The sequence below is a fragment of the Sinohyriopsis cumingii genome, chromosome 2 (genome assembly GCF_028554795.1).
Source record: "Sinohyriopsis cumingii isolate HCF-2022 chromosome 2, ASM2855479v2, whole genome shotgun sequence".
Lineage (NCBI taxonomy): Eukaryota > Metazoa > Mollusca > Bivalvia > Unionida > Unionidae > Sinohyriopsis > Sinohyriopsis cumingii.
The window spans coordinates 127289385-127312958 of record NC_142962.1 but is presented as its reverse complement, the minus strand read 5'-3'; the positions used below and the strand labels follow the sequence as shown (position 1 = coordinate 127312958).

The following is a 23574-nucleotide window of genomic DNA, read 5'->3' as shown; positions in this document are numbered from 1 at the left end:
CTTCGTGACTAAGTTATTAGCTGCTTTGCAAAAACATGATATTGATTAGATGATTAAATAAGCTTGATCTTCTCTTTGTTCTGGTTATCAACAGATAATTCATGCATTTCATTGTAAATATTCCATGTTTCTCCAGTGCTGTGAGTGTTCTGACACGAGTGATGCAGGATCAGCAACTGTCTGAGGTGTTTAAGCAGAGACAGATAGCATTGGGTCACAGTCTGCCACTAGGGGCATATTTACTAAAACCAGTCCAGAGGATTCTCAAGTATCACCTCCTGCTGCAGGTAACAACCAGACTAGCTGTCACTCCATTCTTAAATAGCCTTTGTAATCATTTCCCCCTGTCTAACCATATATTCTTTTCCCCTATGATGTTTGGTTTCCAAACTTCTGGGAGCACCTGATGTCGGTAGGGAAAATCATGCACATATAAGCCTGGCTCAGACATGGAACCTCTCCAAGTCTGGAATGGTACTCTACCTCATGAGCCAATACACCCAACCCATTTCAGACACACTAATCTATCCCATAACAGAGAAACTGTTTCTTTCTGATTAATTCATCGACTGAAAAGTTTTATCTGCAGAAAATCTGTTAAAGAAATTTGTTCAGTGGAACTAAACTGAATAAATTTCTGTATTTGAATGTAGAGAAGCCATTTTATTTGCTTATTAGCTCTATTGGTCAAACTGGGATGGTCATTCCTCAATTGTCAGACCATTATTCTTCTGTATTAGCAAGGGTTGTTATCACTACTCTTCATTCTTGGAGGATTGCAATAAAACACACATTTAACTGATAGTCTAGATAGTCCTAAATAAAAATTGAGCAGCTCAGACATCCAATAAGGCCACCCCAGCCATGGTTATATTAACATGGTTATATTAACCTGGTCATTTTAACATGATTATATTAACACGGTCATATTAACATGGTTATATTAACCTGGTCATTTTAACATGGTTATATTAACATGGTCATATTAACATGGTTATATTAACATGGTTATATTAACATTGGGTTTTCACTAAAGACTTTAATGATGTCTAGTTGATCCTAAATGAAACTTGTGCTGATCTATTTTCCATTATGTGTCAATAAGTTATGTTTTCCTGAGTGTCCATCTTGAGAATCTTGTTATCACTGCTCTTTATGAATGGAAAGTCGTGTTGAAATGGCGTTTTGATCCGAAGAGTTCTTGTTAAATTAAAATGGCACTTATGATGATGTTGTTTACTTAAAATGGCACTGAGCTGATGTCTAATATGTCTAGCCAAAATGATAATTTTGATATCGCTACTTCTCCTGAATGAATGCTTGTATCAGGTTGGGTATTTTTGTTTACTAAAAGACTTCTTTTAATGTTTTGTTGATGCTAAATTAAAATGTTGCTGATCTGATGTCCCATATGTGGCCATCCTGTTCCATATGTGGCCATCCTGTCCCATGTGGCCATCCTGAAAATTTTATTTTCACTTTTAATGGAAAGTCATTTTGACATGAGGTTTTCATCCATAGAGTTATTATGGTGTCTAATGATGAGAACGACTAAACCTCAGTATGGTAACCATCGTGGCTATCTTCAAAATACTGTTGTCTCTATTCCAAACAGATGGTGATATTAACATGGGGTTTTCACCAATAGACTTCTATTATAACTAGTTGGTCAAAAATAAAGATTGTGCCACAACAAATTCTTGTTGTCACTAATCCCCCTTACTGGATGATCATTAAGACTGGGGGTTTTTACCAAAAGACTTCTTTGCCCTAGATGAAAATGGTGCCAAGCTAACATCATATATGCTTACCACAGCAACTAATTTGAAAATCTTGCTATTGCTGAAGAACATCAGAGATGGTTTCAACATTCAGCAGTTGAATGGAAGAAATGGTCTTTTCTTGAATTCCCGGAAATTTGAGTTGAGTGTCATTCCCATTGAGGGGCTTTTGTTTTCAGGTTTATAGTTTGTTTAAAGTACATTGACTGCCCATAAAAAGTGCAAAATTTAGAGTATGAATCTAAGATAAATTTAAGCTTACATTAGTTGAATTATATGTACAAGTTTATGAATGATTGTATAGTGTTCATTTTTTAAATTTTAAGCTGATATATTTTGTTCTTTGCTCACTTCATTTTTGTATTTAATGTAGCTGATATATATTTGTCAACGTGAAAGGAACAATTGGTAACAGGGATTACTTACCATATACTTAGCATGTTTTAGGGCATGTGCTTACAGTTGATAAATAAAATATGATAAAATTAGAGCAAGTCCATCAATCCCATGTTCAGTATGATTGGGCAGTCAATCCTATATTGTCATTTTTCTGGTAAATTGACTGAGCTGTACCTGTGTGGTGCCTCTTTAAAAACTACAGCAGAAAAGAAAAAATACAATCAACATCTTTTAAAGCTCATTTAAAGTTTATATAGTCACATGACAAAAGTAGCAACATTTTAACTGATTTGTGATAATCTTGGTCTTCAACATTGTAAGGAAAATGGAATTTTATTGTGGATCAAAGGACCAACTAAACTTTTCATTTCTTGTCTTAAATATTGAATGCCAGCCTAATTATTTTGGCTTTGATATCTTTATTCTGACTTCTAATGTTCAGGTCTCCTGTTTTATGGTTTCAAAGAATGAGTCTTAAATTTAACCCTTGCCATACTGTTTTTTTTGAATCAGTACAACAGACCTGTTTCTGATGAAATCAGAATAATATGAGCATAGCATGGTGATTGGGGAACTCCCTTCAATTTGCTATGTTTCTATTATAAAAAATGTGAGACAAAGACATTATAACATGGATATCTGTGGTCATTGCAACTGCATACTGTCGTGTTGTTTCCACCCTGATCAAGCCTGAATGATTGTTGTTATTGTTAGTTTAATTCCTCTTGTCAGCACATGATGGTGACCAGTATATCTTGTGGAGGAGGAACCTGGGAAAACCCCAAGAGAACTATCAACCTTTGGGAAGCAACTGGCAAGCTTTCTCACTTACCTATGCTTGCCAAGCCAAAGAATCAAACTCATGTGGACAGAAGTCAGTGATCTGTAAAGGTGAACACCTTAGACTACTAGGCCATCCCTCAAACCTGAGCAAGGGTCAGAGTATTTTTTTCTTCTTCACATAGCATCTAAAGTTAAGTAATACAGTAAAACCTCTCCTAAGGGTCACCTTTGCTCAGCAGTCACCTCTTCATAAAAGGCATTCTAATTCCCCCTCCCACAGCACATTTGCTATATAAATATACTGCATGTAATGGTCACATGTCTTCCCTCATCAGCAACCAGGTGTTTCCTAAACAATCAATGGTATCCCATGGACTTAAGAAGTCACTGAAGCATATTTACATTGTTCAGTCTATGCAAGCTGAATTTTTACTTTATGAGGAAGGAATATCATGTGAGCAGTGTACTCACAACACTGCTCATGTTGACAGTGTAACTCAAATTTGTCAACATGTCAATTTCAAAGTGGATTAAAGTGAGCAGGACACAATAATCTTGTATGGACCATAAATTTGGGAGGGAACAACATGTACACTTTATTATTCTTTTGTACAGTGCATAAAAAAATCTTGGCAGTGTAACACATCAACAACAACAACAATAATAATAATAATAATAATAACAATATTCAGTGAATGCTATTTGTTCCAAAACGTATTTTAAAAGGTGAACCTGTGTACAATGATCACCTGTGTGCAGAAGCCAGATTTGAATTTTCGTATGAGTGTCCACTAGTGCAGATTGACTATATCAACTTGACTAAATAACATCCAGCTGCCACTATTTTCCAACTACAGTTAATCTGTTTTTACTGCTTACCTCTATATAGGACACACCTCCTTATTATGGTCACCAGTTCATAATAGTTCATGTTTACTTGCATGTGAGGTCCCACTGCTCAGAAAGTCCACTTTGTGCAAGACTTTTAGGTGACCTTTACAGACAGGTTAAACTTTAAGTTTGGTCTCCAAAGAGATTCTTTTAATTTTGCCTCCTTCTGCCCCTGATGGAAATACCCACTCTGTTTCAGAACATACTGAAGCACTACAAGGAGTCCGAGTCTGGGTATGAAAAGCTGGCACAGGCTCTGAAGCATATGACCAGCATGGCACAGCACATAAATGAGATGAAACGTAAACATGAGCATGCTGTACGTGTCCAGGAGATTCAGAGTCAACTAGAGGATTACAGGGGAGAGGATTTCACCTGTCTTGGAGAACTTGTATTAGAGGTATGTTGTAATAACCAAAATGTTTAAATCCACTGTTGCCACTAAATCAGTCCTCTGAAAAATATTGTTTCCATTCCTTGTCATATTTAAGTCAGGTTTAAAATGTCTTGCAGACAAGCCAGTTAAATTGTATAATTTTCTATTACTGTTAATTCTGGCAAACATATTCATATTGTTGCAACCAAATGCAGACCACTCCTGTGGCCTAAGTGATTAGGGCATCAGCCTTGGATGTGGGGGGTAATGGGTTTGAACCTTGGCTAAGTCATACCAAAGATTTATAAAAAATGGTACTGGCAGCTGCCTCATTTGGTGCTCAGCATTAAGAGGTTAGTGTTAGGACTGGTCAGCCTGGTGTCAAGATAATGTGATTGGGTGAGACATGATGCTACATGTCTACGGCATGACACCCCAGTGCTAGACATCATTATAAATTGTCATACTGACATCAAGTGATATGACTGAAAAATTGTTAAAGTTATGTTAACTACCCAAGTCACGCACACACATGCACACATATGCACACACATGCACACACACGCACACAAATGCAAGAAATGGAAATGATCTGAGGTCATGGAGAATGCATACTGTTGCTCATTGTCAGTGTGGTATGAAAATACTTGGTCTGATGTTTTGAAAAAGCAGCTCAAGGGCTTCAGAAACAAGCATGCTCCAATGATACACCTCACATCCAAGTCACTGATTAGTCTTGTCTCATTGAAGATGTCAAGATACTCACTCCATCATTCATGCAGATGCAGAAATAGTACCAGCACATGCTGTATTCCTGAATGCAGAAGAAATGTTAATTAGTTGCATGGGCAATGCTCAGATGCCCTCTCCATGATGGTGCAGAACAGTACCGCAATATACTATCTCCATGAATACATTAGACTTGTTGATTAGTCTGATGGATGATGTTAAGATGCCCCAGCAATAATGCTAATTAGCACCATAATGTACTGTATCCTTGAATGCAGTGGAATCATTGATTAGTCTGATGGATGATGTTAAGATGCCCCAGCAATAATGCTAATTAACGCCATAATGTACTGTATCCTTGAATGCAGTGGAATCATTGATTAGTCTCATGGATGATGTTAAGATGCCCCAGCAATAATGCTAATTTTCACCATAATGTACTGTATCCTTGAATGCAGTGGAATCATTGATTAGTCTGATGGATGATGTTAAGATGCCCCAGCAATAATGCTAATTAGCGCCATAATGTACTGTATCCTTGAATGCAGTGGAATCATTGATTAGTCTCATGGATGATGTTAAGATGCCCCAGCAATAATGCTAATTAGCACCATAATGTACTGTATCCTTGAATGCAGTGGAATCATTGATTAGTCTCATGGATGATGTTAAGATGCCCCAGCAATAATGCTAATTAGCACCATAATGTACTGTATCCTTGAATGCAGTGGAATCATTGATTAGTCTCATGGATGATGTTAAGATGCCCCAGCAATAGTGCTAATTAGCGCCATAATGTACTGTATCCTTGAATGCAGTGGAATCATTGATTAGTCTCATGGATGATGTTGAGATGCCTCTCCAACCCCAGCAATAATGCTAATTAGCACCATAATGTACTGTATCCTTGAATGCAGTGGAATCATTGATTAGTCTCATGGATGATGTTAAGATGCCCCAGCAATAATGCTAATTAGCGCCATAATGTACTGTATCCTTGAATGCAGTGGAATCATTGATTAGTCTCATGGATGATGTTAAGATGCCCCAGCAATAATGCTAATTAGCGCCATAATGTACTGTATCCTTGAATGCAGTGGAATCATTGATTAGTCTCATGGATGATGTTAAGATGCCCCAGCAATAATGCTAATTAGCACCATAATGTACTGTATCCTTGAATGCTGTGGAATCATTGATTAGTCTCATGGATGATGTTAAGATGCCCCAGCAATAATGCTAATTAGCGCCATAATGTACTGTATCCTTGAATGCAGTGGAATCATTGATTAGTCTCATGGATGATGTTAAGATGCCCCAGCAATAATGCTAATTAGCGCCATAATGTACTGTATCCTTGAATGCAGTGGAATCATTGATTAGTCTCATGGATGATGTTAAGATGCCCCAGCAATAATGCTAATTAGCACCATAATGTACTGTATCCTTGAATGCTGTGGAATCATTGATTAGTCTCATGGATGATGTTAAGATGCCCCAGCAATAATGCTAATTAGCGCCATAATGTACTGTATCCTTGAATGCAGTGGAATCATTGATTAGTCTCATGGATGATGTTAAGATGCCCCAGCAATAATGCTAATTAGCGCCATAATGTACTGTATCCTTGAATGCAGTGGAATCATTGATTAGTCTCATGGGTCTAGTGTCATGAATCTATGGTCTTAAACTAAGTAACAAAAATAAGCAAAAACCAACAAGTTTGGTAAAATTCAACTACGATTTATTTCCTTTTGTATACAAAGTGAAAATTTAAAAGAAGCACAGGGCATTGTGAATTAAATCCCAAATAGTACAGAGTGTTCTTGAAATTTTGTTATTGCTACACCTTCTGAATCAAGGCTAGTATCAACATGAGATTTTCACTAAAAGACTTCCTATGATGTCTGATTAGTCCATAGTGAAAATGGTATTGGTCTAATTCTTATACGGCAGCCACAGCATCCATGTAGAAAATCTTTTTATAAAACTTTTCCTGAGCAGAAAGTCATATTGACATGGAATCTTCAACAAGAAACTTCTTTTGATGTCTACTTGGTCCTAAATGAGAATGTTGTTGATCTGGGTCTGATATGTTTACTAACTTGGTCAGCTTGAAAATTTTGTTATCAGTACTTCTCCTGAATCAATGGACATGCCATCATGGGATTTTCAGTAAAAGACTTCTTATAATGTTTTGTTGGTCATAAATTATAATGGTGGTGACATCCAAGATGTGGCCTTCTTGAAAATCTGGTTTCAGTTACTCCTCCTAAAGGGATAGTCATTTTGACATAGGATTTTCATCAGACAAGTTCCTCTAGTGTCTACTTGGTTCTAAGTGAAAATGACTAACCCTTGATATGGTCACTAAGGTGGCTATCTTGAAAGTATTGTTCTGTCCACTTCTCCTAAATGGATGGCTATATCCACACGGTGTTTTAATCAATAGACTTCAAATGATGTCTGGTTAGCCTTAAATTAAAATTGTGCCAGTTGCACATTCAACAAGGCTGCCAATATGACTATATTCAAATCTAGTTATCACTACTCCACTGAATGGATGATCTATATAACATGGATTTTTCACCATAAGACCTCTAACAATGTCTACTTTGTCCTAAACAACTATAGTGCCAATCTGACATCCAATATGTACACCACAGCAGCTAATTTGAAACTTTTGTTATTGCTGAAGAATATCAGAGATAGTTTCAGCACTTGATAGTTAAAAGGAAGAAATGGTCTTATCTTGGACTCCTGGAATTTGTTTTAACACAGTAGAACATCAGTCCCTTCAAGGAACTCTTGTTCTATACAGATTTATTCCTACTTCCTTCTAACAACCTCATCTTTGTGAAAAGTGAAACTTTATGTATAAAAATAAAAGTAAAGAACTAAGATAATTGTTTTTGTACAATCACCTCTTCAGTTTATGATGTAGAAGGCCATTTGTCAGCCTGTAGATGTAATAAAGCACTGTCCCAAAATGTCATGGTACATTTTGAATATTTGAACTTGTTTTGGCTATGAGTTTTATATTATGATGCATAGTGTATCTTTTTCTCTCAGAAGCTTCTGGGATGGTCTGTTATCTGTTGTCTGTTAGCAAAGTTTGTTATTACTATTTTTCCTAAACTACCAGGAGGATTGCAGTAAAACTTTACACACATTCCTCTCATGATCTAGTTGGTCCTAAATGAAAATCATTTTGCTTGAACATTCAATATTGTTACTACCTTGGCCATCTTGAAAATCTTGTTAATCACTTCATGAATGATCATATCAACATCACAATTTCACTCAAAGACTGAATGGTCATGGGTTTTTCATTAAAACACTTATTATGCTGTCTAGTTGATCCTAAAAAAGAATGGTGCTGATCCGACATCCATTATGACTAACACAATGGCCATCTTGAAAATCTTGCTAGTGTTACTTCTTTCTGCAAGGGGGTAATGAGAGGTCTTCTGATTGGTGTACAATATCTTATCACTACTCTTCCTACATGAATGATCATATCAACATCGCATTTTCACTCAAAGACTTCTTATACAATCTAGTTGATTCTAAATGTAAATAGTGCTGATCTGACACTCAGTATGGCTGCCACAAGAGCCATCTTGAAAACCTTGTTTGTCAGTAAATCTGCTGGATGGATGGTGATATCAACAACCAAAAGACTTGTGCTGTCCAGTTGTTCCTAAATGAAAATGGTGCCAATCTGACATCTAATATGGCCAACATGGCAGCCATCTTAAATATTTTGCTATCACTATGCTTCCTCAATGGATGGTCATATCAAAATTGGGTTTCTACTAAAAGAATTCTTAAGATGTCTAGCTGGTTTTAAAGAAAATGGTACTGATCTGACATCCAATATAGCCACCATGGCAGCCATTTTTAAAGTATTGCAATTACAACTCTACTTGAACTGAACGTGATATTGATCTGGGATGTATGGTTTCAAATTAAACTTAAATAAAAATTGTGCCAGTCTGATGTCCAATATGGTTACCAGAGCAGCCATCTTGAAAACCTTGCTTTTGCTACTCCTCCTGAAAGGAAGCCATATCATGAATGTATAGTTATCTCAACTCCTTGCCACATTGATGGCTCCATCAGCATGGGTTTTCACCAATAGACTTCTTATGATACTAGCTGGTCCTAAATAAAAATGGCACCAGTCATACATCCAATACAGCTGCCATAAATGTATGATGATTATGACATAGGGTTTTCACGAAAAACTTCTAATGATGTCTACTAATGATGTCTACTTTGACCCAGATTAAATTGGTATCAAGCTGACAATCAGCATGTGCTTCATTGCTGCTCATATGAAAATCTTATTGCTGAATAATATCAAAGATTGTTTCAAGTCCCTGAAGTTAAAATTTAGAAATGGTCATATCTTCAATTCCTGGAAATTCTGTTCACCAAGTAGAACATCAGTCCCTTCGAGGAACTTTTGATTTTCATTAGTACCACAAAGAAGGTGTATTCCCTCTCCCTAAAAAGAATTGAATGGAATTAGCCCTAATATTTCTTATTTCATGTTCTTTGTAATACAATTACAGGGTTCTTTTCGAATGTACGGTGCCAAAGCTTCACGGCAGATGTTTCTCTTCGAAAAGGGAGTGATAATTGCCAAAAGGAAGGAAGATGGAATGCTGAGTTGTAAAACTTTTATACCTGTGAGTTTTTTTATCAAAACATTTTTTTGTGATTCCACATTTCTGTCTCTATGTTGAGACAGTGACACTAACATGGGGGGTAAAAAGAAATTCCCATGAAAAGCATGCTTGTTCAAAGAATTGACATTCATTTTAAATGTATCAGATTTAGTCTCACATTGTCAGGTATAACAAAGCATTATTATCATGTGAATATTATTAAATCATGAAATGGACATTTGCAAAGTGGAATTGATTTATTTTTCTCTGTGGCATGGTATAAAAATTAATTTTGACATTGATTTCTCCTGGATTTTCACAAAGTGGATTTCCCCTCTGGTATTTTTAAAGAAGGGATGTTCATTTTTTAAGGGGGACAGTTTTCATATAAGAACAGTGTATTTGAATAGAGCCCTTATAGTATATTTCAACAAAGCCCTTATAGTATGTTTCAACAAAGCCCTTATAGTATGTTTCAACAAAGCCCTTATAATATGTTTCAACAAAGCCCTTATAATATGTTTCAACAAAGCCCTTATAGTATGTTTCAACAAAGCCCTTATAATATGTTTCAACATACATGTACAATAATGCTTTTAATGAATAAAGATCATAGTTGCAGTTGTGTATCCTCATTTTCAACAGTAATGATCATGTGTCGTAGCTGTGGCACTATGTCATATGCATTATAATTGCATGTAACAGCATATAAATTATTGTACAATACTGACAGCTGCATGTAACAGTAGAGACATTATTGCAGAATAATAAAAACAGTATGTAATAGTAGAGACATTGCAGATTACTAAAACTGTATGTAACAGCAGAGACATTATTGCAGGATACTAAAAACTGTGTAACAGTAGAGACATTGCAGGATACTAAAAACTGTATGTAACAGTAGAGACATTATTGCAGAATACTGAAAACTGTATGTAACAGTAGGGACATTATTGCAGAATATTGAAAACTGTATGTAACGGTAGAGACATTATTGCAGAATACTGAAAACTATGTAACAGTAGAGACATTGCAGGATACTAAAAACTGTATGTAACAGTAGAGACATTATTGCAGGATACTAAAAACTATGTAACAGTAGAGACATTGCAGAATACTGAAAACTGTATGTAACAGTAGAGACACTATTGCAGAATACTGAAAACTGTATGTAACAGTAGAGACATTATTGCAGAATACTGAAAACTGCATGTAACAGGTAGAGACAATATTGCAAAATATTGAAAACTGCATGTAACAGTAGAGACAATATTGCAAAATATTGAAAACTGTATGTAACAGCAGAAACAAGATTGCAGAATACTGAAAACTGTAGCAGCAGAGACATTATTGCAGAATACTGAAAATTGTATGTAACAGTAGAGACATTACTGCTGAATACTTAATACTACGTCACAGCTTTTGTACAACCTTACCATGTGGAGTTTGGAGAAGGCTAAGTAAGCACTTGATTATCACGGTTGATCTAGATGTGAAGTGCTTTAAATATCAGATCAGCGATATTAACAGTAATGAGTATTACAGGTATCTAATGCTCCAAGCAGATCAACTGTGTGTGATTTTCATACCTACACTCATTTGTAAGAGCTAATGGATTAAATTTAGTAAGGCATCACATTGTCATGCATCCAGGAGAAAACAAAATAAAAAATGATTGAAAATCTTGGGGACAGGCTGGATCAAAACAATTGTAATACGTACAGTATAAGACTTTAAAAAGTATTTATTGGAAATGTATTGAGTATCTTGCTTAAATAAAATATTAATGTCTGCACTTTCTATTTTTTTATATGCTTAAATTTGTTTGTGACTGTAAATACATGAATATTGTACTGTATATGTTGGGTTTGTGACATTTGCAAGCAAGTCATTAATGGAGATAATTTAATTTAATTAATCTTGCAACTCAAATATTGGTTTGCTTTTCCAAAAATATGAATTTTGTTAAAGGTAGACACAAACATATTCAAACTTGAATGTATAAAAGTTTGAATTTAAGATGCCAAAATGGCATGTTGTTTCAGAGTGTTATACTATTGTAAATGTTTAGTAGGACTAGCAGAATCTACTGGGGGCAGGGGAGGGGTTGTGTTTAAACATGTTTTGTTGCCAAGAAGATGACATTTGTGTATTGTGAAGTGCTGGAAACAAGATTTTTGCTTAACTGCAAGTTTCTCTACATTTTAAGCATAAATAACTAATTAACAAGCATGCTTGCAAAAGTTGTGGAAATAGTACAAACAGGTGAGATACATATGTATAATGAAGTAAGAGGGATGAAGGAAGGATAAGAGCAGAGTAATAGTGTTTGTGTGTGGTCTAGTACAGAGCAGAGTAATAGTGTTTGGGTGTGGTCTAGTACAGAACAGAGTAATAGTGTTTGGGTGTGGTCTAGTACAGAACAGAGTAATAGTGTTTGGGTGTGGTCTAGTACAGAACAGAGTAATAGTGTTTGGGTGTGGTCTAGTACATGAAACTCTACCTCTAGTCATAATGGAAAAAATGTGATTAAATGTTTAAGAATATTTTTGTGTTAATAACAACTTTCTGCATTTTCCAAACATGCAATATGTTTTTTCTATTGTGTAAGTTCATTTCCAAATCAAAGTATCAGAATCAATATTCATTACTGATAACCAGTGATGGTTGTTTTCTGTTCGAAATCTACAAAAAATAGGAACAATAACATGTAGTGGTTATATTATGTCTAAATAAATCATAATTCAGCAACATGCATCTGTATCTTAACCAGCATAAAAGTACAGACTCATGCCTATTACCAAATGCTAAATACAGTGGAGCAGTATAAATGAACTATTTCTTGTGGATTACGACAGATCATCCAACAAGTCCATTAATGTTGCTACTGGTATATATGACATTTTTAACAAAGAATTTTTACGTTGATATTGAATGAGATTGTTTGATTTTCTCAGATTATTAGGCACTGTGTCTCACAAACAAGGTGGAGTAAATCACTTGAATGATCTGGAGACTGGTTGTTGATAAAAAAATTATAAAAACTACAGAGATGTTTTGGTCGTTTTTCACCATTTCACTAAGTGTAGGTCATCCAGTTTTAAAATAAAATGCTTCTCTGCTAGCAAAGTTTGGTAGTCCAGAAACTATTCTGGTTGTTTCATGCTGTAATGTTTCAAGTTTTTTATTCAGGTACTGATAATACATATTTAAACTTACTCATTTGTCCAATTCACATAGACACAGAATGAATTATAGATTTGATATGGTTGCTTCAAGAGCCATTGGATGATAAAATAATTCACAGAGGTAGATGTAAAATCTTTGAATCTGGATATTCAAGACCAGAAATTTGCCCAATCTGATTATTTTTGAAGATCATCGTTTGATACGCTTTGAATGAAAAAGGGATCAGGCAGTATGCCTTTTAACAGGAAATCATATTGAAATAATTTGAGCACTGATTTAAAACATTTGGCTGAATCATTAATGTGTGAAAAAAAAGAAGGGGACCTAATACTGATCCTTGAGGTACTCCTGCACTGAGTTGTCAAAGGTCTGAGAATTAATTTTTAACCAGGACTGTCTGAGTCCTTTTATCTAAATAATCGTCTATCCATGCCATTTGATTTCCATGGATTCCATTAACTTTTAAATGTATATATTAATCCTCTCTGCCATTCTCTATTAAAGGCTTCAGACATGTCACAGAAGATAATACACAGAATTTCACTCCATTTACATGCATTACAGATGTTATGATATATATCCATGCGATGATATGTGGTTGCATGGTGAGGCATAAAATAAGATTGATATTGGTAAACAAAATAATTTTCTTTGAAATATTTATACACATATTTCAAAACAAATCTTTTGAAAATTTTGCTAATGTTACTCAAAATCTGGTTGTCTTTTAGTGTGCCACTTTGATGTTGGTGGAGAGCCTTCCAAGGGAGCCTTTGAACTTCCAGATTTTACCTTTTGACAATCCAAGAGGGGCACACACCATACATGTAGGTATCCTATTAGTTAATTTTTAGCCAAAGTAGGTCACAGTCACTTTAACAGGATGAAACTGGGTTGGATTAAGCTGGTAAAGACATTTATAAATGCAAATTAATAATGAATGACACCCTCACTCATACCATTACTTCCATTACTCTTAAAGCAAGCAAATGAAAATGACCCTACTCATGTGCACAATGTTCAACAACAGATAGAACTAAAGGACCTCATTCCTCAATATAAGGAATTATCATTATAGATATGATCAATATATGGAATTATCAATAGATATGATCAATATATGGAATTATCAATAGATATGATTAATATATGGAATTATCCATAGAAATGACCAATATATAGAATTATCAATAGATATGATCAATATATGGAATGATCCATAGAAATGACCAATATATGGAATTATCAATAGATATGATCAATATATGGAATTATCAATAGATATGATCAATATATGGAATGAATATATGGAATGATCCATAGAAATGACCAATATATGGAATTATCAGTAGATATGACCAATATATGGAATTATGCATAGAAATGACCAATATATGGAATTATCAATAGATATGATCAATATATGGAATTATCAGTAGATATGATCAATATATGGAATTATCCTTAGAAATTACCAATATATGGAATTATCAGTAGATATGACCAATATATGGAATTATGCATAGAAATGACCAATATATGGAATTATCAATAGATATGATCAATATAATCAACAGATGAGGACAACATTGCCATGATGAGATCAGGGAATTCCTTTTGTAAATAAACAATTTCACTTCTGGTATCATCTGTTACATGATTCGATTTAAACTTTGCATATTGAAATAAATTGAAGAAATGAACAACACAAACATTCTTAATTTTGTTATTTTATTTTATATGCCCCACAGTTATGGCAGATTTCATGTTTTAAACACGTTAAAGCTACATTATACATTACAATGTATGGAAGAAGACTTGCCATATTTGCCATACATTGTAAGAGTGTGATTTTCCACATAAAGAATATGATGACATTATGAGGGGCCCCGAGTGGCCAAGTGGTCTATGGCCGAGTGGTCTAAAGCACTCACCATTACGGATCACTGCCATCTCACCTCTGTCTGCGTGAGTTTGAGTCTCAGGCTCGGGTAACGTTGGTACGTGAGAAAGCCTTCCAGTAACTTCCCATGGGTTGGTGGTTCTTCCCAGGGTTTTCCAGGGTTCTTCCTCCACCAATTATACTGGCTAGCTTTTCATGGGTCGGTGGTTCTTCCCTGTGTTTTCCAGGTTTCTTCCTCCACCAGTTATACTGGCCGCCATGTATAGCCTATCTTGTGCTGAAAAATGGCGTTAAACCCTAAAACAACAACAACAACCAATTATACTGGCCGCCATGTATAGCCTGTCCTGTGCTGAAAAATGGCGTTAAACCCTACAACAACAACAACATGATGACATTATGAATTTATACTAGTAATGTAAACTTCAGCATTATATTTGGAAAAATTACAATTATGAGTAACTTACATAAGTTGAAAATGCCATAATATTTACATTGAATTGAGGCAATACATTTGGTGCACGATGCCATTTGGGATGCGGCAGTGGAAAAAAAAAAACTATGTATAATTGGTCGGTTAAGTTTAGATTTATATGTTCTAATGTTAGGAAATATGTCATTAAAATTGAATGTTAGTAAAGATGATCTAATTTTTTATCAGCGTTCGGTTACTTTGTGGCTAATCAACATTTAAATGGAAGATGTGACATATTCATAGTAGATGCTGTGTAATGCATGGAAATATATATATGGGGGGCAAAGGTAAAAGCATAGTTAGGTGTAGATGGGTGGGGGGGGCAAAGGTAAAGGCATAGAAAAGTGTACCTGGGGTGTAAAGGGTTAGATGGGCTAGTGAACATAAATTGGTAGTTTCATATCACATGGCTAAAACACATATACCCTGTTTAACACTGTATGTAGCACACAAAAAAACCATCTATATTTTTTCATATATAATACAATGGTATTTTTGTGCAGACAGATTTGTCACAGTCCCTGTATTTGTTTGGCAGCTAATTGTTTAGCATTCTGGTCTTCTGAGAAGTGTCTGTTCTAATTTTGCCCAGTCTAGACTGGATCTGCTGTCACGGTGTGTCGGTTTTAATTTTGCCCAAACTAGAATGGATCATGGTGTGTATGTGGACAAGACTCTTTACTGTTAAACATGAAACAAACATGATTTTGTTGGTTAGTTTTACTGGCATTTTTTAAATGTTATTTTCGGTACATGCTGATAAAATGAAACAAAAACACAAAGACTCTATTTTTAGCTTTTTTCCTGACATTGATAATATTTTACTCTAGCTTCTGAAGTTCACTTTAAAATTTATCAGAAACGCTTCCTTGTTATGTGAAAAAAAAGTATTCCACAATCTTTTCCATTTTAATTAATTTTTATTAAGCTAGGTCTTTTAAAGAATGTAAACTGGATACAGGTCTGCTAAATAAGAATTCTTTTGTTTCGTTATAGCTTAGATTTTTTTTTATTGTTTAGTTGTTTTGGGGATTTTTTATTATTTTGGGTGAATATAAATGTTTTCACAGAAATACTGATCAATGTTTGTATATTTGAATGCCTACTACATATAATACCAAATCTGTACCTTTGATTGATACTTTGGATGTTCCTAGAAATGTTAAAGACAAGGCAAGACAAGACAAATTCTTTATTACACTCAGGTTACAATACTCGACATACGAGGTAACATGTTAGTATCTCACTCTGTATGCTGGTAGTTCAGCCATGGACAATATAATTTTTATCTCACAGTAAATGCAATATAACTCAGATTGACAGCATTATTACATTATTACAGTCAGTACTTCAATGTAATAAGATCATGTTGAAAATTAATTACATAGATATTGATATATTTGGGAAGACAGGTTATAAATTACATGTACTATATATGGAACACAAATTAATCTCTAGATAACTCATTTCTTAAAGCGATGAACCTACGGTACTTTTCTCTTCTAAAAAAAGTAAAGAACAGTAAGCATATCGAGTAAAGATGACTTGAAATTTATGAAACTGTAATGAAATAATAACAATCATTTTAGATAGATTTCTTAAATCACCAAGTTTCTCAGAACACAATAATTCTTTTGAACTTTGGCACATTAGATCTCATATAGAGTGTCTGGGTAGTAGTTGATTTTTTGTTCTTTGAATAGCTACATTCAAGGAGATAATGAAATTCATCACCCACACAATTTTGCATGCAAAGCATAAACAATCTTCTTATCAGGGCAAATTTTCCCATCATTCCTTCTCTACAGGTAAATAGTGATTACACGTTTTAATTTTTTATATATATTTGCCTTATATTTATTTATAGGTCTTTTAACAAACAATGTTGTAATTTTAATATCTTTTTTAAAAATTCTATATATATAATATCAGCTTTTGTCAAGTTGGTAATGGATGACTCCCATGTTAATATAATCTTGACATGATCATGAAGTCTTTTCTTTAATATTGTATCCAGCCAGCATTTGTTGGGAATGTTTTGATTAACTAAAAAAAATTGAAACACAGTTTCTGATAGGATGTTTTGAATGTGCTCAACCCATTTGCTTCTGCCTAGACCATTTTAATTATCCTGCAGTAGTCTCAGATACATGATGTAAGATTGTTTCATTTGTTTACCATTAATGAGATTTACCCAAGAGCCAACCATTCTCCTTTTTATTTTTAAGTGTAGCGGGCTCTTACCAAGCTCACTAGAAAGCGTAAACATGGAGGTGGCGTTTTAACGTTTAGTACATTTTAGAAAATCTAAATGAACCCATTCCATCATATCTAATTTTCAGATCTCAGCCACGTATGTCAGAATTGGGACTATTTTGATATATAAAAGTTTAAGCTAAACATTGCCACCACATTGTCAGGGTTGGACTATTGTTTTTTTGTCATGATTGATATAGTTATTCACAGGTAATTTTATACCTATGTTACATTTACATTGTCTTGGTTGTCTCCCATGTGATGTTCATAGCAGTGCTAAACCAGCATTGCAGCAACCTTGCCAAGGTTTGACTCCATTAGAATGTTCAATACTAATCTTTCATTGGTATAATTTTTTGCTAGGGTTGGCCTTAGTACACTCCCTATCTAATGAGATACTAATTAACTGGTAATTGTGTGATATTTTGCAGGCCCGTAATTTGGAACAGAAGAGAAAATGGTGCCAGGAAATAAAGCGTCTGATCCTGGAGAGCTACAAGAGTAAAATTCCAGAGAAAGTAAAAGACCTGATCATGCAGCAGCTTGGAAAGAGCAAGGAGGAAGAAAGTTAGTTCTAGATTGAACATTGTTTCATATTCTTCTTGCTGACAAATACATAAACATTTCTTCTAAATCCTACCATCTTAGAATTAGAGTTACTGCGTTATGATATATATAATTTATTAGGAAAGTTTAGACATTTGGTTACAAGTTCAAATTGTTAATTTCTTTTGAAGTCATCCATAACTTGTCTGTATGGGTTGGTAGAATCTTCCCATTCCCCATTCATGAAAATATTATAAGTTACATCATTTGATACACTCCTCTTTTTAGAAAAATTCTAAATGTTGTAAACATCAATTTTATAGACATTAAACAGAGAAAATCATGAGAATAAATGTTAATATGCCACTTAAGAAATATATTTTGGCTCAGATGCAGAAATTAAATTGTACAATGATTGAATTTATTGTTAAACTGAACACTGACAGTAAACCACCTCTTCTGATATATAAGAATGGATTCTGATTGGTATTCTACCAGTGATGATAAAATTACAGTTTAAATAGAAATGATCAAACCAGTTGAACACTGACAGTAAACCACCTCTTCCAATAGAAGAAGAAAATGTGTGAAATATATATGGTAGAAACATTATATAGTTTGAAGAAAGTATCTTTCTCTCTCTCTCTCTCTCTCTCTCTCTCTCACACACACACATACACACACACACACACACACTCTCTCTCTTTTCCCTCATTATAGTTTTGTCCATGGGAACCATAGAGAATAATGCCTTATAATGAAGGAGTTCATACATATATTCTGTGTTAATTATTCATTTTGTTTTAGTTATTTACAAGAGATAAACCTTGATTATAGTACCTTATCTCAATTCCAGAATTTATTCTGATATTGTACCCCTTGAATTAGTCATGGTTGCATATTTAAGAATTTTTCATTTGCAAAACACGACTTGACAGGTATGTATACTGTTCTAAGAAGTTAATGACTTTGATTTTATCTTTAGATTTTGTAAAGGCTGGCAATGCAGATTCGGTGAAGGGCCATCATGCAACACCGGACTATCTTGAAAGACGACAAAGAATGAGACGGAAATCTGGCTCCAATTTGATTCCAGGTAAGCATAGTGCAGACATTCATTATGCCATCCCATGTAAGCATAGTGCAGACATTCATTATGCCATCCAAGATAAGCATTGTGCAGACATTCAGTATACCATCCCATGTAAGCATAGTGCAGACATTCAGTGTGCCATCCAAGGTAAGCATTGTGCAGACATTCAGTATACCATCCCATGTAAGCATAGTGCTGACATTCATTATGCCATCCCATGTAAGCATAGTGCTGACATTCATTATGCCATCCCATGTAAGCATAGTGCAGACATTCATTATGCCATCCAAGATAAGCATTGTGCAGACATTCAGTATACCATCCCATGTAAGCATAGTGCAGACATTCATTATGCCATCCCATGTAAGCATAGTGCAGACATTCATTATGCCATCCCATGTAAGCATAGTGCAGACATTCATTATGTCATCCCATGTAAGCTGCAGACATTCAGTATACCATCCCATGTAAGCATAGTGGAGACATTCAGTATGCCGTCCCATGTAAGCATAGTGCAGACATTCATTATGCCATCCCATGTAAGCATAGTGCAGACATTCATTATGCCATCCCATGTAAGCATAGTGCAGACATTCATTATGCCATCCCATGTAAGCATAGTGGAGACATTCATTATGCCATCCCATGTAAGCATAGTGCAGACATTCATTATGCCATCTCATAGGGTTTTTACTAAATAACTGCTTGTGATGTCCAGCTGGTCCCAAATAAAAATGGCAATGATTTGATGTCCAGTATGACCACCTTGACAGCCATTGTAAAAATCTTGTTCTCACAACTTTATTGTTTCATAAAGTCATATTGGTGTGGGTTTTCTGCCAGAAAACTTCTAATTTCCAGTCTATCTTAAATGGTGCCAATCAGACATAACATCCAGTATGGCTGCATAGCAGCCATCTTGAAAATCTTTTTATTACTCCCCTTTCTGAATGGAAAGTAATATCTTTAAAAAAATGTTATCTCAACTCCTCTCCAATTCAATGGCTATAGTAACGTGGTTTTCAACAATATATTACGATACCTGGTGGGTGCTACATGAAAATGGTGCCAGTCATACATCCAATATGGCTGCCTCAATGACTGTATTTAACATCTTGTCACTACTCACCTTGAATGGATGATCATTTTGACATGAGGTTTTCACCTAAAGACTTATAATGAAAATAGTGTCAAGCTGAGATCAGGTATGTGCACCACACCAACCAGTTTGAAAATATTGCAATCACTGAAGCATGTCAGATAGTTTCAACACTCAACAGTTAGAAGAAAGAAATGTTCTTATCTTTAACTCCTGACAATTCTTTTCACCCGGTCTGGCGTTTGTCTCTTAGAGGAAAATGGAAAATATCATTTGTGCATATCTAGAAAAGTTTATTTGTGTCCCTGAATTCATAAAATTACCACTGTGACCAGTTTATCCAGATGTCTGTTGCCTGTGATCAACAACCAATAAGAGTACATCTTAAATGGTCTGTCACTGTTGTAATAGATGGATTGGGTTGTGAGATAGTGAAACATTAAAATTGAAGGTTTTAAAAGAAAAATATTCTAAAGAAGAAAACTTTACTGTTTTTGATCAATTCATGAAAATCATGGCATTCTTTGATTATGTAATATAAATCATCATGCCACAACCATATCCCATCCTTGTCATTTTTTCTACCTTATATAATGATGTTTCTCTAAACTAAATCAGCCCCTCAGTAACCATACGTCCACAGCTGACTGGACAATTATTGTGTTCCCATTGTGACTTTTGTAGCAGTAATCCTTAGTCTTTGTACAAAATGGCCAGAAGGTTTAGTCCTACCATTGGCAGAAAATCCAAGTCAATATGACTTTGTGTAACAATAAAGTTGTGAAAACAAGAGTTTTACCATGGGAAGTTTGAAAGTCAATGTATAAAATGTACCGTTTCAGACAACAGTTCAGATATTTATGAAAATAGCATTTGCTACAAATATACCATTTTAGACAACAGTCTATTAGATGAATGTACCATTTCAGACAACAGTCAATATACAAAAATACTATTTCAGACAGCAGTTAAGATATTCATAAAAACAGCAATTGCTAAGAATGTACCATTTCAGACAAAAAGTTAAGATACAAATGTACCATTTCAGACAAAAGTTAATATACAAATGTACCATTTCAGAAAAAAGTCAATATACAACTCTATCATTTCAGAAAACAGTTAAGGTTTTCATAAAAATAGCATTTGCAAAATTTGTTACCATTTCAGACTGTCAATATACAAATGTACCATTTCAGACAACAGTCAAGATATTCATAAAAATTGCATTTGCTGCTAATATACCATTTTAGACAACAGTCAGTTAAACAGATGTACCATTTTGGACAAAAGTCAGTATATAAGTGTACCATTTCAGACAAGAGTCAATATACAAATGTACCATTTCAGACAAGAGTCAATATACAAATGTCCCATTTCAGACAACAGTCTTTATACAAATGTACCATTTCAGATGACAGTCAATATACAAATGGGGGCCCTGAGTGGCCAAGTGGTCTAAAGCACTCTCCGTTATGGATCACTGCCATCTCACCTCTGTCTGCGTAGGTTCGAGTCTTGGATTCGGCCAATGTGGGTATGTGAGAAAGCTTGCCAGTAGCTTCTCGAGGGTTGGTGGTTCTTTCCGGGGATTTCCTGGGTTCTTCCTCCACCAATAATACTGGCTGCCATGTATAGCCTATCATGTGCTGAAAAATGGCGTTAAACCCTACAACAACAACAATATACAAATGTACCATTTCAGTCAACAGTTAAGATATTCATAAAAACAGCAATTGCTAAAAACATACCATTTCAGACAAAAAATAAGATACAAATCTACCATTTCAGACAAAAGTCAATATACAAATGTACCATTTCAGACAAAAGTCACTATACAAATGTACCATTTCAGACAACAGCCAATATACAAATGTACCATTTCAGACAAAAAATTAAGATACAAATTTACCATTTCAGATAAAAGTCAATATACAAATCTACCATTTCAGACAAAAGTCAATATACAAATCTACCATTTCAGACAAAAGTCAAAATATTAATAAAAATAGCATTTGCAAAAAATGTACCATTTCAGACAGTCAATATACAAAGGTATCATTTCAGACAAAAGTCAATATACAAATCTACCATTTCAGATAACAGTCAAAATATTCATAAATATAGCATTTGCAAAAAATGTACCATTTCAGACAGTCAATATACAAATGTACCATTTCAGACAACAGTCAAGATATTCATACAATTGCATTTTCTGCAAATGTACCATTTTAGACAACAGTCAGTTATACAAATGTACCATTTCAGACAAAAGTCAGTATATAAGTGTACCATTTCAGACAACATTCGCTATACAAATGTACCATTTCAGATGACAGTCAATATACAAATGTACCATTTCAGACAACAGTCAATATACAAATGTACCCTTTCAGACAACAGTCAATATACAAATGTACCATTTTAGACCAGTCAATATACAAATGTACCATTTCAGTCAACATACAATTGTACCTTTTCAGAGAACGGATACACAAATGTCAGACAACAGTCAGTATACAAATCTACCATTTCAGACAACAGTCAGTATACAAATCTACCACTTCAGACAACAGTCTGGGTGTTTATTAGTATAGATAGACAACATAAAGCTTAGAGAATAGTAACAATGGATGTTTGAAGTCATATTTTGCTAAATGGCATTGGTTTTTCTTGCTTGATCTGACTGATGACTTTACAACGGTATGAAATGTTTCTATCTAGGAAATATTAGTAATTAATTTGCTGTTATTCAGTGAGGTACAAATTTATATTAAGTGGCTATCTTGCCATTAGGCTCACTGATTGGCTTTTATTTTTGGATACTTTCAGGGTTTTATGTTTTTAAGAATGGGTCAGAGTTGAGACATATTTTTATATTTTCCAGTGTCTATATGAATATTGAGTCTGTCTACTTAATTCATCAGTAAAGCATGACTACACTTTTTATTTTTCTTCTGTTAGTCTGATGAACTGTTGAGGCTTTGAATTTGTTAGTCAAAACTTCTCTATCAAAATCTGATTTTTCCTTCAGGTATATTTTACGCTCTGAATCTACAATAAGTCTAGTATAGTGAAATGTTAAAATTGTTACCAGTGATGTGATATGTTATTGGTCATAATTTGAAATATATAATATTCACTAAAGTTCATTTGTGCAATTGGGCAACCTGTTCTAAATCATTAAAACATTGACCATTTAATTCAATTTATTTATTTCAACAGAAATCTTGAGGCCTCAGAGAACAAAGAAAACTCAACAACAGCGAAGCGGAGTAAGTGTGGCTTGTATATTTATGTCAGCATCTTGAGAAATCTCATCTACAAACATGTGCCTTTCATCACTTGGCATGAATTCAAAACATGTCTAAATGAATAAGT

The 23574-nt window shown here is 34.5% G+C and overlaps 1 protein-coding gene across 3 annotated transcripts in view; it reads left to right on the top strand.

Moving 5' to 3' along the window:
- Window positions 1-23574, top strand: part of LOC149805789 (uncharacterized) — a 253443-nt gene that overhangs the window by 218491 nt on the left and 11378 nt on the right. For all 3 annotated transcript variants that reach the window (XM_089950477.1, XM_089950478.1, XM_089950476.1), the window contains 7 exons: window positions 137-287; window positions 4054-4254; window positions 9540-9656; window positions 13556-13651; window positions 17890-18025; window positions 18990-19100; window positions 23419-23468. In XM_089950477.1, the coding sequence (XP_089806603.1) occupies window positions 137-287; window positions 4054-4254; window positions 9540-9656; window positions 13556-13651; window positions 17890-18025; window positions 18990-19100; window positions 23419-23468 (862 nt within the window). The remainder of the gene's footprint in view (window positions 1-136; window positions 288-4053; window positions 4255-9539; window positions 9657-13555; window positions 13652-17889; window positions 18026-18989; window positions 19101-23418; window positions 23469-23574) is intronic.